The sequence below is a fragment of the Euprymna scolopes genome, chromosome 21 (genome assembly GCF_053919585.1).
Source record: "Euprymna scolopes isolate OS-2025 chromosome 21, ASM5391958v1, whole genome shotgun sequence".
NCBI classification, from domain to species: Eukaryota; Metazoa; Mollusca; class Cephalopoda; order Sepiida; family Sepiolidae; genus Euprymna; species Euprymna scolopes.
This window is the reverse complement of record NC_136502.1, coordinates 39,278,298-39,294,113: the sequence shown is the minus strand read 5'-3', so window position 1 is coordinate 39,294,113 and position 15,816 is coordinate 39,278,298. Positions and strand designations below refer to the sequence as shown.

Sequence of the window (15,816 nt, the reverse complement as noted above, 5' to 3'; positions counted from 1 at the left end):
CAACAAGTATTCTACTTGTCATAGAAATAGTCTAAAATGACTGTGGCAAATACATAAAACCATTCTATAATACAAGGTATGGCAGAAACACCTCCCACATTTTAAACTTTCAACTATATGTTGCTGATGAACTTATGTAAGTGCTAATGATGTTTTCATTTAGCTAATAACTTGCCATTTATTTTGCATGTACCCTCATCAAGCAATATCATTTGAACTGGTGCACATTGCGCTTTTACTGTAGAAATGTTTTTGAAGAATGATGAACCTGTAACTGCAACACAGAGAGATTTCCGAATTCATTACAAGTTGATTACAGATAGAAAATCAATACAGCTATGAGTTGCAAATTTCAGAGCTACATGTTCGGCACTTAAAAAAAAGCTATCTAGAAAGCCTCAAAGCGCTCGAACGCCAGACAGTATTCGAGCTATGAGACTTTCTTTTACTCAGTCTCCTAAACGTTCAGCTCACAAACATGCTTTGACCTTGGGATTGTCTGATCGAACAGGCAGAAGAATTCTACACACTGATATGCAGCTCCATCCATACAAATCAATGATTGTTCAGAAACTGCAAGAGTCTGACTGGGAAGATCACATCTCAAATTGTGGGAGATATTTTTGCTGCACCTTACAGAAATGGTTTTCCGCCATTACCTTGCATATGTGTTCATTTGTTTCTCCTCTCATGTCTGTTATAAAGCATGGTATCGTCAGCAAATATACTCATCTCGCAGATTATTTTATCTGGGAGGTCATTTATGAACATCAGAAATAATAAAAGTCCAAAGATCGATCCCTGAGGTACACCCGCATTTATATCATAATGTTTTGACGTATGACCATCAACGAGTATACCTGCCATGAAAATACTCTAAAAGGACTGCGGGAAATACACAAAACCCTTTCATAATAGAAAACTAGAAGAATGAACCAACCAACAACGTGTGAAATATTTTCTGGAAAATTATCCAAAGAAATAAAAAGAGATAAAAAAAAAGTCGCTGTAGACGATTTCAAAAGAGGATCGCTCGACTATGATCTGTATAGAATGATAATGGCTGCCTAATATTAATTGGCTTATAACTAATGATTTTAAAAGATGAAGGGTTTGCGTAATAAAAAATGCAGGTTCTATTACACAGAAGTGAAGAGTGTGAGTCATCTGGTGTTAAGTTGTGACGTTATTCGGGGGGGGGGGGCAGCTACGATATGTTTGTAAATATCTGCCCTGAACTATTGGTATAGAAACTGAATATCCAATGCACCAGCAGGTCATGTGAACATGCACAAGAAAAAAATTATTGGCCAGTGATGGAACTTTTTCAGAGCCGGTGCTCAAGTGAAAAAAAAACAAAAAAAAACAGCAAAAATATAGTAAGGAATATTTTAATGGGATACAGGCTTATAATACATTCCTCTGTAAAGGCCACTTTTAAAACAGGAGTAAAAGGGGCAGGTACTTGGGCACCCCTAGCACTCTTCTCTGCACATCCCTGCTGTTGGCAATAAATCACAGATCATCCACCATATACAAGTAATCCCTACAATTATTCTGTTTTTGGGGGATTTTTGTCTAACAGAGAAGCATGTGATTGGCCAGAAATACTTTTTTTTTTTTTCAAAGAGAAATCAAATTCTGGCTTGCCAAATCCTAAATCAGAGAGATTTCTAGTTTCTTGCATGTCCTTTCCAGCTAAACACCAATACCACCCAGTGCTCCAATTAATCAAGCAAATGCAAAATACAAACTTTTTCCGCTTTTTAATACTTACCCTTATATCATATGACGTGAAATACAATCCGTATTGTGCCGTTAATTCCAAGAGCCGATATGCATGTTTCCGATCGATGATTGCAAACTCGTTAAACATTTTGCTGAATCCCGGAAGAGCCAGTTCGGATTTATTCATGTAGTGAGACTAGAACGAGATAGGTTTTAAAAGAACATGGTTTCATATACTGTTGTCGACTGCTAAAAGTCTGGAAGAAAAACACAAGTTTGTATTTATGTTGCATAGGTGACTGATGATGCCAAAAAATATTGGATGCATTGCACACACACACAAATTCAGGATCCGGGCAAAGCCAGATGTTAAATCTACTTACTGAGCAAGACATCAATCTTACATTTTGATTGAAGAGTTGGGGGGGGTCATGGAAAATGATCTAAAACGGAAATAATGGGATGATATATTTTAGCCTGGATTTGAATTGCTTAAAAAATGCAAAACAATAAAGAAAATGAGCTGAAGTGAAATCGAATTTTGATTTATGAAGAACTAGTGGGGGCGCCCAGCATTGCCCGAGTGTTTGGAGGTGTGCGTTGAGCAAAAAAAAAATAGTTGTAGTAGGCAGGCTCGAACCCGTACCGCGAAGGAGAAAAAGAACGTGAAAAAAAAAAACTGACGTCTTTACCATTGCATCCATCGTCAAACTGGAAGTAGCAAAGGTTTAAATTAAGGCTAGTCAATCGAAAAAAGGGGATGACTTTTGTAAATATCGGCGAAAAAGCAACCCCTCCTTGTAGAAAAGTGCTCAGTTGAAGGGGAAGGAATTAATGCTTTGGCCAATTTTTTGACATTTGTCGTTCGAAGGGTTGAACTTCAAAATGATATTGATCTCGTGAAAATCCGTCGCCTCTGTTGAAAGTTTTAGGCAGGCATACATACATACATTTAAACGGACAGATGAGATTCATATTATGGACTAGTGTGGGTGCCTGGTGTTACCCGGGGGTTTGAAGGTGTGTGAAAAAAAAAAAAGTGTTAGTAGGAAGGCTGGCTCGAACCTGTGACACAAAGACAAAAGTGTAAAAAAAAAAGTAGTAATTGCGAGGAGGGGGGGGGGGCGGGAGAGAAATCAAAACAATAATTGGCAGCCCATGTGGAGATAGGTGTTAAAAAAAGAATGGTAGTAGGCAGGCTCTAACCCATGATGCAGTGGCGGAAAAGAAAATGAAAGAAAATCTGATGCATTACTGATGCTCCATCGTCCGACCGGAAGTTTGCAATGTTGAAATTAAGTAAAGTCAATCAAACTGATACGACGATATGATGACTTGCAAAAAATAGCAATGCAAAAAAAAAAAAAAAAAACCGAACCCCCTCCCCTGTAGAAAACCGGCCAGTTGATAGTGAAGGAATTAGTGTTTTTGGCCAATTTTCGATATTTGTGTCCAAAGGGTCAAGGTTTAAAACGATACCAGTTTGGGGAGGCACCATCTCCTCTGTCGAAAGTTTTTGTGAGACATACAAACACACATTTTGCCTTTTATATATATACTAGCGATGCCCAGGTGTTTTGAGGTAAATCAAAACTCCAGGGGGGGGGGGTAAAATAATTAAAAAAATGTTTTGGTAGGTGAGTATGAAGATCGAACCCGTACCCTTGAGTTGGAAATTAATGTGTGAAAAAAAAAAAAAATGTGCGACGTTAACAATTGGGCCACCGCGAACGTAGACAGGCTTGAATTTATTTATTGAACTATAAAAACAGGCGTGCGCAATAAAAGTTAACTCTGCTGCTTCCATTTGAACTAATTAAGAAGGTCAAATAGAAGTCACGCAGCATTTGGGTTTGTTTACCCAAATTTGACTGTTTTTTTTCCCCCAACAGATGTTGGGGAGGGGGAAAGCAGCTCCCAATTGTCCAGATTGAATAGCAACTGTCTGATATACAAGACTGATCAAAGCTGATTGCTTCTGGACCGTTTCCCAGCGCGATGCCAAGAAGTCTGTTAACTTTGAATTAGTTTCGCTTTTTATACGAAAAAGCCGAATCAACACGTGAGAAGCCAAAATAGCAATAATTTTGTAAAAGTCGATGTAAATAAATCTAGACGCGACACACTTTCCCAAATCCTAGATATTATGATATAGGGGGTATATAAACAGTTTTAAGCGATAGTAACGACCCCGGAGCGTGTGCGAAAGAAGTCTTTGCGAGACATACACGAAATGGTCACACACATTTTGCCTTTTATATATATAGACTAGCGGGGGGTACCCGGCGTTGCCGGGGTGTTTGGAGGTGTGTGTGGTTTTGGGTAAATCAAAACTCGGGGGTGAGGGGTTTAAAATAAAAAAAAAGTTTTGGTAAGTAAGTATGAGGCTCGAACCCAAACCCTTGAGGATTAGTTGGAAATTAAAGTGTAAAAAAAAAAAAACGTGCGACGTTAACCATTGGGCCACCGCGAATAGTAAAGGAAGCACGTTTGAATTTGTTTAAGTATTAAAAACAGACTTAACTTTTATTGCGGCCACGTGTTAACTCTGCTGCTTCTATTTGACCTAATTAATTAATGAGTTCAAATAGAAGTCACACAGTTAACTTTTGCTGCGGGGCAGCGTTTGGGTTTGTTTACCTAACTTTGACTGTTTTTTTCCCCAAGATGTTGGTGAGCGGAAAACCAACTGCCCATTGTCCAGATTGAATAGCAACTGTCTGATATAAGAAGCTTGGCCCCACATTGATCAAAGCTGATTGCTTCTGGACGTTTCCCGTTGCGATTGCCAGGAAAACGCCTTAGCTCTGAATTAGGTTTGGTATTATACATAAAATCTGAACGAACACAAGACGGGCTGAAATAGCAATAATTTTGTAAAAATCGGCGTAAATAAACCTATACGCTACACGCGTTCCCAAATCCTAGATATTATTATATAGGGGCTATATAAACAGTTCTAAGCGATAGTAACGACCCCAGGAGCATCGTCGAGAGAAGCCTTTGCGAGACATACATAAAATGGTCACACACATTTTGCCTTTTATATATATAGACTAGCGGGGGGGGGGTATCCGGCGTTGCCCGGGTGTTTGGAGATGTTTGTGTTAAAAAAAAAACGTTGGCCAGGTGTTTGGAGGTGTAAAAGAAAAAAAAAGTTTTATTAGAAAGGTAGGATTGAACCCCGGAGCCTTGACGCGAAGGTGGAAACGAAAGGGAAAAAAAGCCAGACACCTAACCATCTCGGCCACGAGGGGAGAGGAATTGATAAGTGTCTTAAATTAACGTTTATAAAGCGAAATTAACAGGTGCGAGAAAGTTAAGTCGCGTGATGTTTGATCTAGTTTTGCGCTGCAAGCCAGTTACTGTTTCCCCCGGCCCCATTATTCGCTTTTCGAAGATGTGGCGAGCTGGTAAAAGTCAGGCAAATTAAATACACACATGCCTCCCATTCTTAAGTCGTAGATATTACGATTTATACGTGATATAAAAAGTTTTAAGAAGGAGCAAGCCGAACGAGAAGGCTGACGAAAAAGCCTTTTGCAGACATACACAAAAAGCGAACATACATACATACATACATAGAGACACACATTTTCACTATATAGATAGATAAATCATTGTTTCTTATAAACTCTAGTGTGAAGCAGTTGTTATGAGAAATATGTATCTGTAAGATTTAAAAATGCAATTGAAATTTCTATTTACATTCAACAATCTAGCATTTAGTGGAAACACAATTTATTCATGTAGCGGGCCTAGAACGAGAAAGGTTTTGAAAGAATATTGTTTCATATACTGTTGTCGATCGTTAAGGGTTTGGAAGAAAGACAAGTTGGTATTTAGTGGAAACAAAATATATTGAACAGGAAATCTATACACAGGGTAGAACGATAATGTTGCTGCCCTAAAGAAAACAACACTACAGTTTTATTTTAAAACTTTTATTGAAAAATCAATATGGGTCCAGAACTGGGAGCGTGCCTTTTCTACAAGCAGCAGAAGGAACTTGGCGAATACTCAGTGGATAGCGGCGACCAGGCTGGTTTTGGTGTTGTGGGAGGTCATGTTGGTGACGTTCTCGACGTATGACCAAATGAAGCGGATCCAAATCGGTGGAGGAGGGGAGGCCAGTGAGAGAAGGGTACAAAGTCGTAATACTCCTTCTGAAGTCAAGCCTGGGTCTTGTTTGACTTGTGGGCTGGCGCTGAGTCCTGCTGCCACCCCGAGGGTCTCTGAGCAGCCAACTGATTGAGGCGATCACTACACTCTTCAGCACATCCAGGTACACTTTGGTGTTAACTTTCAAGCCAACTTCTTCGAAGATATGAAGTAGTATGATGTGCCCCCCCCCTACTTGAAACCACACCAAAGACTATAACTGTGGCTGGAAACTTTGTTGAGTTGTATCCTCAAGTGCTGAACGGTTTGAATTTGCATTTCGAGGGTGTTGGCAATGGTCCTGTTGTCATAAGTTAGATCGGTAGAGAGCATGAGTTGTACAGTGGCGCATCTCCGATCTCATTCGTTGAACATTGTGTCACTTACAGACATGATAGAAGGCTCCTATCACTCTTGAAATTTGGACACAAGTGGCCAACTAGTAGATGGTTTGCAACAAAAAACGAAAACTGGTTTTTATCAAATGGAAATGGAATCATGTTGTCTTTTTTTTTTTTTTTCTAGGACCACAATTTTATCGTTCCATCCTGTACAAAAAATAAAGAGAAGTGGTAACACATCAATCTGACTGCGACGTGTACATAATATGCGCACAAGATATTTATTAATAAACTAGATTTATATACCCGGTGTTGCCCGGTTGAAAGATATTGCCAGGTGGAGAAATTAACTACATACTATTTAAAATACACAAATAATCAATACAGAATCGGCTCTATAATAATAAATACGAAACCTACATAAATTAAAATATCATATTTAAGCATATTTTATGATTGGGCAACTCCGGGCGGCATGCTAGCATATATATAATCGTAATAAGCAGGAATCTATAATTATAAGTAGTAAGATTGTACTTGTAAAAACAAGAAACGGGTTCCCCAAATTGATACTAGAATTGTCAATAGATAAGGATAGAGTACTTGGTAAAATTCAGTTGTAAGTGACTCTTCTGGAGGTTGAAGGTTCAATCCTCAGTGCAGGCGTTACAAAAAACACAACTTTAAATTACATCACTTGATAATGTATCATCACCGATTTTGATAATTAAACTTTCTATTAAACTAGCTGTATATACCTGGCATTGTCGCGTGGAGGCATTAGTCACATACTATTTAAGACACACCGAATATCTAACTTGTTCTGAAAAGTGACCAAATGTTAGATTCAGGGAAGAATAAAACACATCCGTTTTGGTTTACGAAAATCAAACACAAAGTAACTTTCATAGCTTAAAGGGGAAATAACTCTGACAGCTTAAATAAATAAGTTTACTTGCAAATTTAAATGCAACAGTTATGAGCTATTAATAAAAGAAAACAAATTAAATATAAATTAAATTAAAAATAAAATACACATGTGAAGCATGTATGGTTCCCCTTGAATGATCAGTGAACGAGCCATAAAAAAATTGACTAAGTTCAGCATTTGCCTCACCCCTCTCAATTAGCCCCAATTAGCTGTATATAGCTGGCATTGCCACGTGGAGGCATTAGTCACATACTATTTAAGCTGCACCGATTATCCTTTGTTATAGGAAGTGACCACATGCTGGATTTAGCAAAGCATAAAATACATCCGTCTTGTTCTATGAAAATCAAACACAAGTAACTTTCATAGTTTAAAGGGGAAATAACTCGCATAGCTTGAATAAATAAGCTTACTTCCGGTTTTAAACACAACTGTTGTCAGCTATTAATAATTGCAAATAAAATAGACTAGATATAAATTGAATTAAAAATAAATTAAATAAATCAACTTTAAATAATATTTCTAATAGAAGAATGAAAACGATTCTATTACAACAAATACTTTTTTTTTTTCACTTATCAAAGATAACGGTTAATGGGTAAACATTAGTCAATTTGATTATAGCATAGTAAACATACGTAGTGGAAATTTTGTAATTTGGATTACTTAGGAGGACGGCTCATCAAGAACTTGTTTACATTGGACTTGAAGACGACCATATTGTAGCCAGCTGGAAAGCAGGCAATCAGAAGAGAGGTCCACAGGTGTGCAGTTCTAAGAAAAAAGCTTTGTTCATGGAATCTACAGTTAGGTTTAGTCACAGATAAAGAGTGTGGGAAATTATTTATAGTGGTTTTGGCTAGACGAGTGTTTTTCGTGACAGTTTGGCGAGGTGGGACCATAGATTGAAGCTCCGATGAGCACTTGCCATGAAAATAATGATAAAGCAGAGACAGGCTTGGAATGTCTCTTCTGTGGGAAAGAGGTTGCAGGGAAGAGAAAACAGCATCCGCCACAAAGCTACAAAGTCTATTTTGAACTCTGTCAAGGCAGGATAAGTTGCTTCTAGCAGTTTCTATCCAAATGTGGCAACAGTACTCCATCATTGACTGTACCTGGCTTTTTTAATAACATTAGCTAATTATTAAAATAGATTTTCTTTAATGTAATATGCAAATGAGATACTCATTCAATCTAGATTTCTTTTGAATACGTAGTATATTTAGAAATGCATATTATATATAGAAATACATAGTATATATAGAAATACATAGTATATATAGAAATGCATAGTATTTATAGAAATGCATAGTATATATAGAAATACATAGTATATATAGAAATACATAGTATATATAGAAATGCATAGTATATATAGAAATACATATTATATATAGAAATGCATAGTATATATAGAAATACATAGTATATATAGAAATGCATAGTATATATAGAAATACATATTATATATAGAAACGCATAGTATATATAGAAATACATAGTATATATAGAAATGCATAGTATATATAGAAATACATATTATATATAGAAATGCATAGTATATATAGAAATGCATAGTATATATAGAAATACATATTATATATAGAAATGCATAGTATATATAGAAATGCATATTATATATAGAAATGCATAGTATATATAGAAATACATATTATATATAGAAATGCATAGTATATATAGAAATGCATAGTATATATAGAAATACATAGTATATATAGAAATACATAGTATATATAGAAATGCATAGTATATAAAGAAATACATATTATATATAGAAATGCATAGTATATATAGAAACGCATAGTATATATAGAAATACATATTATATATAGAAATGCATAGTATATAAAGAAATACATATTATATATAGAAATGCATAGTATATATAGAAACGCATAGTATATATAGAAATGCATATTATATATAGAAATGCATAGTATATATAGAAATGCATATTATATATAGAAATGCATATTATATATAGAAATGCTGGAATGAAAGTGTATTTAAATCTGTTTTCAGTATGAAAATTAATTTGCGAAACAGTGTACCTTTTGTACATATTAAATTGTGAACAAACAGAAATACGATTTCATTATATTAGATATTTAATATACAAAAATATTAAATATCAAATGTGACATGAGGCCAAAAAATGGGGGAGAACGTAGATCTAACATCAATTAGCTTGAGCAGACATATCCATCAAAATGAAATCACTCCATAAATAACCTACTTAAAACCCATAAAATGACAATATATACAGGGTGTCCTAATAAAATGTATACACTCTTTAAATGACCACAAGACCAACATTTATTATAAGAAAGAAAAGTTTCATACATCAAAATACTGTTAACAAATATAGAAACCAGCTAATTATCGAAAGTGTTTGAATTATTGGCCATTGTGGTCCATGAACAGCTGATAACACTCACTGATTGAATTGAAAACGTTCCTAATCAGTTCAATTGGTATGTTAACTCATCTTCTTTCAATGGTCGCTTTCAACTCATTCATTGTAGCTCGTTTTGTGGTGTGAACCTTGTGTTTAACATGCTCTCACCCACCCATCCCCCAAAAAGAAAAAAAATCCAGGAGAAGGGGGGAGGGACAAATCCGGTGAACATGGACAGTACTCGATACTTCCTCTTCCTCCTAGCTATCTGTTTTGCAGGTGACTATCAAGATATGCTCTTACGTCATGATGATAGTGGGGAAGTGCTCTATCCTGCTGGAAGTGCCATTCTTTATTCCTAAACATCTCTTGGGAATGTGGCATAGCGTATTCATGTAGGAAGTTGAGATAATTTAAAGAGTGTATACATTTTATTGTGATACCCTGTTTATTATAATATGTGGGGAGTTGAATAATAAAAATATTGTAACGTAAATGGCTGACGGTCATGTGAGCAATGCAGACTGTCGCTGTTTTATTGCAAATCTTCAAGTCCAATGTAAACAAGTTCTTGATGAGCCGTTCCACTTAAGTTACCAAATTTCCATTACTAACGATTACTGTATTGTCCAATTGACTACTGTAAACTCTTTAACCCTTAAACCTCTTTAAATGAATAAAAACATCTATAATATAAATCTCACCTGTCTGTTTAAATGTATGTATGTATGTATGTATGTATGTATGTATATCTGCCTAAAACTTCTGACTGAGGCGACGGATTTTCACAATATTAAGTGATGCAGCCAAAAATATTACAAAAAATCCATTATGGTCATCAGAGAATGGAAAAATGTAAATTCCAAGCCAAATGTGCATTCTTTGGAGTAACATCAGAATATCATCAAAACTGTACAGAGATTTACTATTTGTCAAGAACAACAGAAAATGCAATGTGCAGAATCCTTGAAACCACATGAAATTCCAGTAAGACTATGGCAAATAATAACCACTGATTTGTTTCAGGTTGGCAGATCATATTATAATTGACTACTATTCAAAATACCACATAGTGAGAAATTTAAAGGATTCAACTGTCAAAAAATAATCAACCTCACCAAGCAGATCTTCGGAGAGAAGGGAATCCCAGAGAGATTGATCAGTGAAAATATAGCTCTCCCCTGTTCAAGTAATTTACAAGGGAGTGGGGTTTTTGATTAAACATCATTTCCTAGGTAGCCTCAATCCAATGGTTGAGCAGAGCGCTGCATGTAAGCATGTAAGCAATACAATCTGCTATTAAAAAAGCTGCCTTAAGTAACCATGACTTAGATATGGTATTTACAGTGCATTCCTATCGGCCATGTAATTCCATCATTTAGTGGATTACTATTTAACCAAAAGCTTGTGGGAAATTTACTAGTAAAGTGACCCAACAATTTGACCCAAAAAGAAAAGATAGTAACTCACCTGTATCAAAAACAGTTATACCAAAAGTCTCAACATGCCGAGCCCACCGGAGACTTACTAAATATACCAGAAGGACGTGTTTGAGTATATGATATGGATTCCAGTAAATCGTCCCCAGCAGTTGTCACACAGAGATGTATTGAACCCAGATCATGCGTCATCTGGAAGGTTGCTTCACAGAAACCACAATCTAAGGGAAAATAGGTCCACAGCAACGATGAACCCAGTAGCATCTGTATCCATGTGTGTGATATCTCCAGAATCTCTTGAAGAATCAACAGTTGGTACAGCAACAAATTACACACCCATGAAATACACCAGCACTGCCACAACCAATGGCAGATCTGTTCCAGATATACTTCACAAGACAATCTACATTCATTATGGAGCTCAGAAAACATCCACATCCAGTGATGTAACAAGACAACCTAAAAGGTTCAATTATGATGAAGACAGTCCCTAGTTGAACCATCAGTCTTTACATGTGTTGTAGTTTTTTTGTGTTTTAATTGTTTTCAGAAAAGAGAGATATAATAATATGAGTTATTCCCCCCAGATGCACCATCTATTTTATAACTCTCACCTGTCTGTTTAAATGTATGTATGTTTGTATGCCTGCCTAAAACTTTCGACAGAGGTGACGGATTTTCATGAGATCAGTATCCTTTTGAAGCTCGACTCTTCAGACGACAAATATTTAAAAATTGACGAAAAACATTTCCTTCACCCTCAACTGGGCAGTTTTCTACAAGGAGGGTCGGTTTTTTTCAATGACAATTTTTACAAGTCATTCAAACCTTGCGTAGACGACATCGCATAAAAGGCGTTATGCACATGACGTCACAACCACAGTAGGTACATCAATAAGAGCATTTTTTTTTTTTTACCTCTTTTTCCTCTGCCGCATTACAGGTTTGAGCCTGCTTACTACTCGTGTTTTTTTTTTGTTTTTTTGTTTTTGCTCAACCAACACCTTTACACACATACTCACTTTCTTTTCCGCCTTCGCGTCACAGGTTCAAGCCTGCCTGTCTACTACAACATTTTATTTTTTTGTTGCTCAACACACACCTCCAAATAGCCGGGCAACACTGGGCACCCAGGCTAGTTACTAAATAAAAGTAAATATAGGTACTTTTGTCCCCTCGACTTCCAGAAAGAACAATAATAATATAATAGATATAGCCAGCATCCTGACTTGCATTGTTCTTGTTACTAATCTGTTAACGATCATCAAACGATAACATTGCGTCTCGTAGTCATACAACTGTATAGGTTAGACACGTTTGCTATGTGCTACCAATCTCGCATACGATGGAATATCTATGTTTTGTAGAAATGTTGCATGTGGTGTATATATCACAATATTTAGCGCATATCGATTACCTCATTGACTAAGCATGACAATTATGTGCAAAAACTAGGATGATTACATGCTTTTTTTAATTATTGCTTTTAATACAAAATCATATAATTGATGTAAGCTGAGAGTTGAGATAGATGTCCTTCCCAAAAGAGAAAAAGGGAGGTAATTCTAATAGAATTAGTTTCTTTTTGTTTCTTTTTTTCAAAAAATCAGTCATAAATGACCAATTTACATTAAATTTAAATAGACTCTCCCCTAAATTTTTTTTGTTTGTTTTGGGAAAATTGCACAATAGTTAACAAGAAAAAAGTGGTAAAAAAAACAAAACAAAAAAAAAACAAGTATTGAACAAGTAATTGTTATCAAACGCAAAAAAACAAAAAAAAAACAGAATCGAGAATCAGAAAAATCACAACTTTTTGGTATATCAAAACTGGAATCAGAAAAAAACTGAGCCTAATTTCTGATTCCCAAAACGATTCTTTCGATTTTTTCAAAACTTAACTTTCCATTACTGGTACTAACATGGAAATGATAGATATTTATTGATTTTAAACTACCAGTAAAACTAAAAGCTATCCATCATATTAATAGTCATGTCAGTTTGTCTACTGGAGTCAGTTGTGTTGCCTACATAGTTGAATTTATTTACTCTTTTGACACCTGCAATAATTTCCCTTCCATTGGGAGTCAGATTTCAATGGGTATTGCAAATCAAATTTGCTGCATCTGTGATATCACTTATTACAGACTAGCAGGAAACCTAACGTCGTCTGGGATTGAATGAGGTTCAATGAATGTTCTACACTTTCAATAATTTTATTGCCATTGAAATCGGTGAAATTGTCCATTCTCAATCAAATCATTTGATTGTCTGCTCTATTTGGAAACATATTGTGGTGCGCTGAGAGGAAGCTCCCATGCCTTCCTGCAGTGACTTACTCCAAAATACATTATACGCTATATTGCACAGTAGAAAACCTACTGGAATTTAATTAAAGTTTAAAATCCAAAAGCCAAGTATCATGTTTTTTTTTAAATGGAAACATTCATTTCGAATGTGCCCCTGTTTTATCAAAGAACCTACTGTCAGTTTTATACAGTTTGTGCAGTGATAAAACTTTTCAAATACACTTGTGATGTAAGGCTGTATAAAAAGTGTTAACTTTGATCAAAATCGGGCTGTTTCTTCTTTACTTAAATAACTCCTGAGTGTTGATTGTTGGTACTTATCAAAGGCATTCCAATACAAAACCTATTTCAAAACACTCCTGAACACTCCTGAATGACGTTTGTGTGAAAGTTAAAAAAAATCGACCCAGCCGTTTTGGATTCCATAGGAAATGAAAACACACACACACACACACACACACACACACACACACACACACACACACACACACAGAGTGCTTTCATATATAACTAGCTGCACCCGGTCACGTGTTACTGTGGCTCAGTTTGTCTAGGCTAAATACAGATGCAAATACAAACGATGTCGAATACAGTGGAATACAAATGATGGGGGGGGGCAAAATGTATGTTTTTATGTTTATGTTCTCAATACTTGTGAATAACTTCGGTTTACAATGGTGGAAACATGAGGGTTTAATTTTAGTATGGATCTGTATATCGAAGAAAAAAAAACTAGCCAATTTAAATTTTGTACGTAAGTATTGTGCATTTTCAATAACTAGCAGTATCCGCTAACCGACGTTGCCCGGTGGAAACGTGCTCGCCCCATCCCCGGAAAAAAAATTAAAGTATGGTTGTTGTTGTTGTTGTTGTTTCACCCCTAACCGCCTCATGTTACGAATGGCTTTCAGAATAGACACCCCCAACTCCTCATGGTAAGAACGGCTATAGGAATGGATACCCCCAACCTCCCCTTCAAGAACGGGTGGAAATAGGTGGTTTAGTAAAGATATTGAGCAAGTCTCAGCCATAAAAAAATAAAATAAAATAAAATAGCACCGCGGTAAAAATGGAAAAAAATTAGATGCAATAGGCAGTCCGGATGGAGAGAGGTGAAAAAAAAAAGTAGTAGGGAGGTAGGCAGGCAGGCTTTAACCTGTACAGCAAAGGCGAAAGAGAAAGCCATCCATTTAGTAGTAGTAGTAGTAGTAGTGGTAGTAGTAGGAGAGAGAGAGAGAGAGAGTGAGTGAGTCTGAGTCTGTAAGTTTTGACGGACTAAATTCTTTTTTTTTTTTAAGAGAAACAGGAAATACTTTTACAGTTTTAAGTATGAAGATTATTTTTGTGTTGTTACATAGTTTTAATGCTTTTTAGTTGAACCCCCCAAAATAAAGTTATCATGAGCGGTTCACAGAAACAGATTTATGTTTTCCTTCTCATATGTTTGGTTTTTGTGGGTGGGTGGGTGGGTAGATGTAGAATAGTGGTAAGAGTAATGACTGCACCGATACAAGAAAAAAACAAAAACAAAAAAAACAACTAAAAAGAAACCCAAAAAAATACAACACAAAAAACAATTAAAGGTTTTTTGTTTCATTTCGCTAATTACAAATAAGAAGGAAAAAAAAGTTGGTACCGTGCTCGAATGTAAACAAAACATCTCTCTCTCTCTCTCTCTCTCTCTCTCTCTCTCTCTCTCTCTCTCTCTCTCTCTCTCCATCTTGGATAAAATCCTGTGGGTTCGTTTAAGTTTATAGAATTGTAATCTGGAATAAGGGAAGGTAAGCCAATGAGAATAGCAGGAATGTTTTAAGGGAGAAATTATTTTTCAAATCGAAGAACGGGAATTTTACGTTTGTGCTATGAGTTTATGAATCAGTTATGAAGGGTGTAATCACAATATCTGTACCATATGTATAATTACCTGCTGCGTTTACTGGGATCGGTAGGAGGACTTTAGTAATAGGGGGAAAAATCGGGACTACTTCCTCTGTAGGTTAATGCGATCGTCCTGGTGTAGCTCCTCAAATGTAAGCTAGGATTTTATTTAAACATCTGGATGTATCAGAAAAGTCTTTATAATGTTACATAAGATAGTGGCTAATAGGCTAGACATGATGAATTTGTATGTGCCATATGTTGTTGCAAACCTACGGTATTTTAGTCCAGAGGGTTATTTCTACAATATTTTTATTATATATATATATATATATATATATATATATATATATATATATATAACTACTTCATTTACTCACATAAATTTATACGAAAGTATAGATTTATGCGTGAACTTTAAGTATTTACTTCAAAAGCGCTTAATATGTAGGTAGAGCTAGTTAGTAATTTATAAAATATATATGGCGATTAAGTTACATTGAATATTCGGTGTTTCATCCACTCTAGGATTCCTCAGGCTTATGCGCGAATTCATATATATATATATATATATATATATATATATATATATATATATATATATATAGGA

General features: G+C 35.7%; 1 protein-coding gene across 2 annotated transcripts in view; it reads right to left on the bottom strand.

Moving 5' to 3' along the window:
• The window catches only part of LOC145242134 (uncharacterized), a 68,055-nt gene that overhangs the window by 37,256 nt on the left and 14,983 nt on the right, over positions 1 to 15,816 (bottom strand). For both annotated transcript variants that reach the window (XM_080105065.1, XM_080105066.1), the window contains one exon: positions 1,778 to 1,924. In XM_080105065.1, coding sequence (XP_079961191.1) covers positions 1,778 to 1,924 — 147 coding nt within the window. The remainder of the gene's footprint in view (positions 1 to 1,777; positions 1,925 to 15,816) is intronic.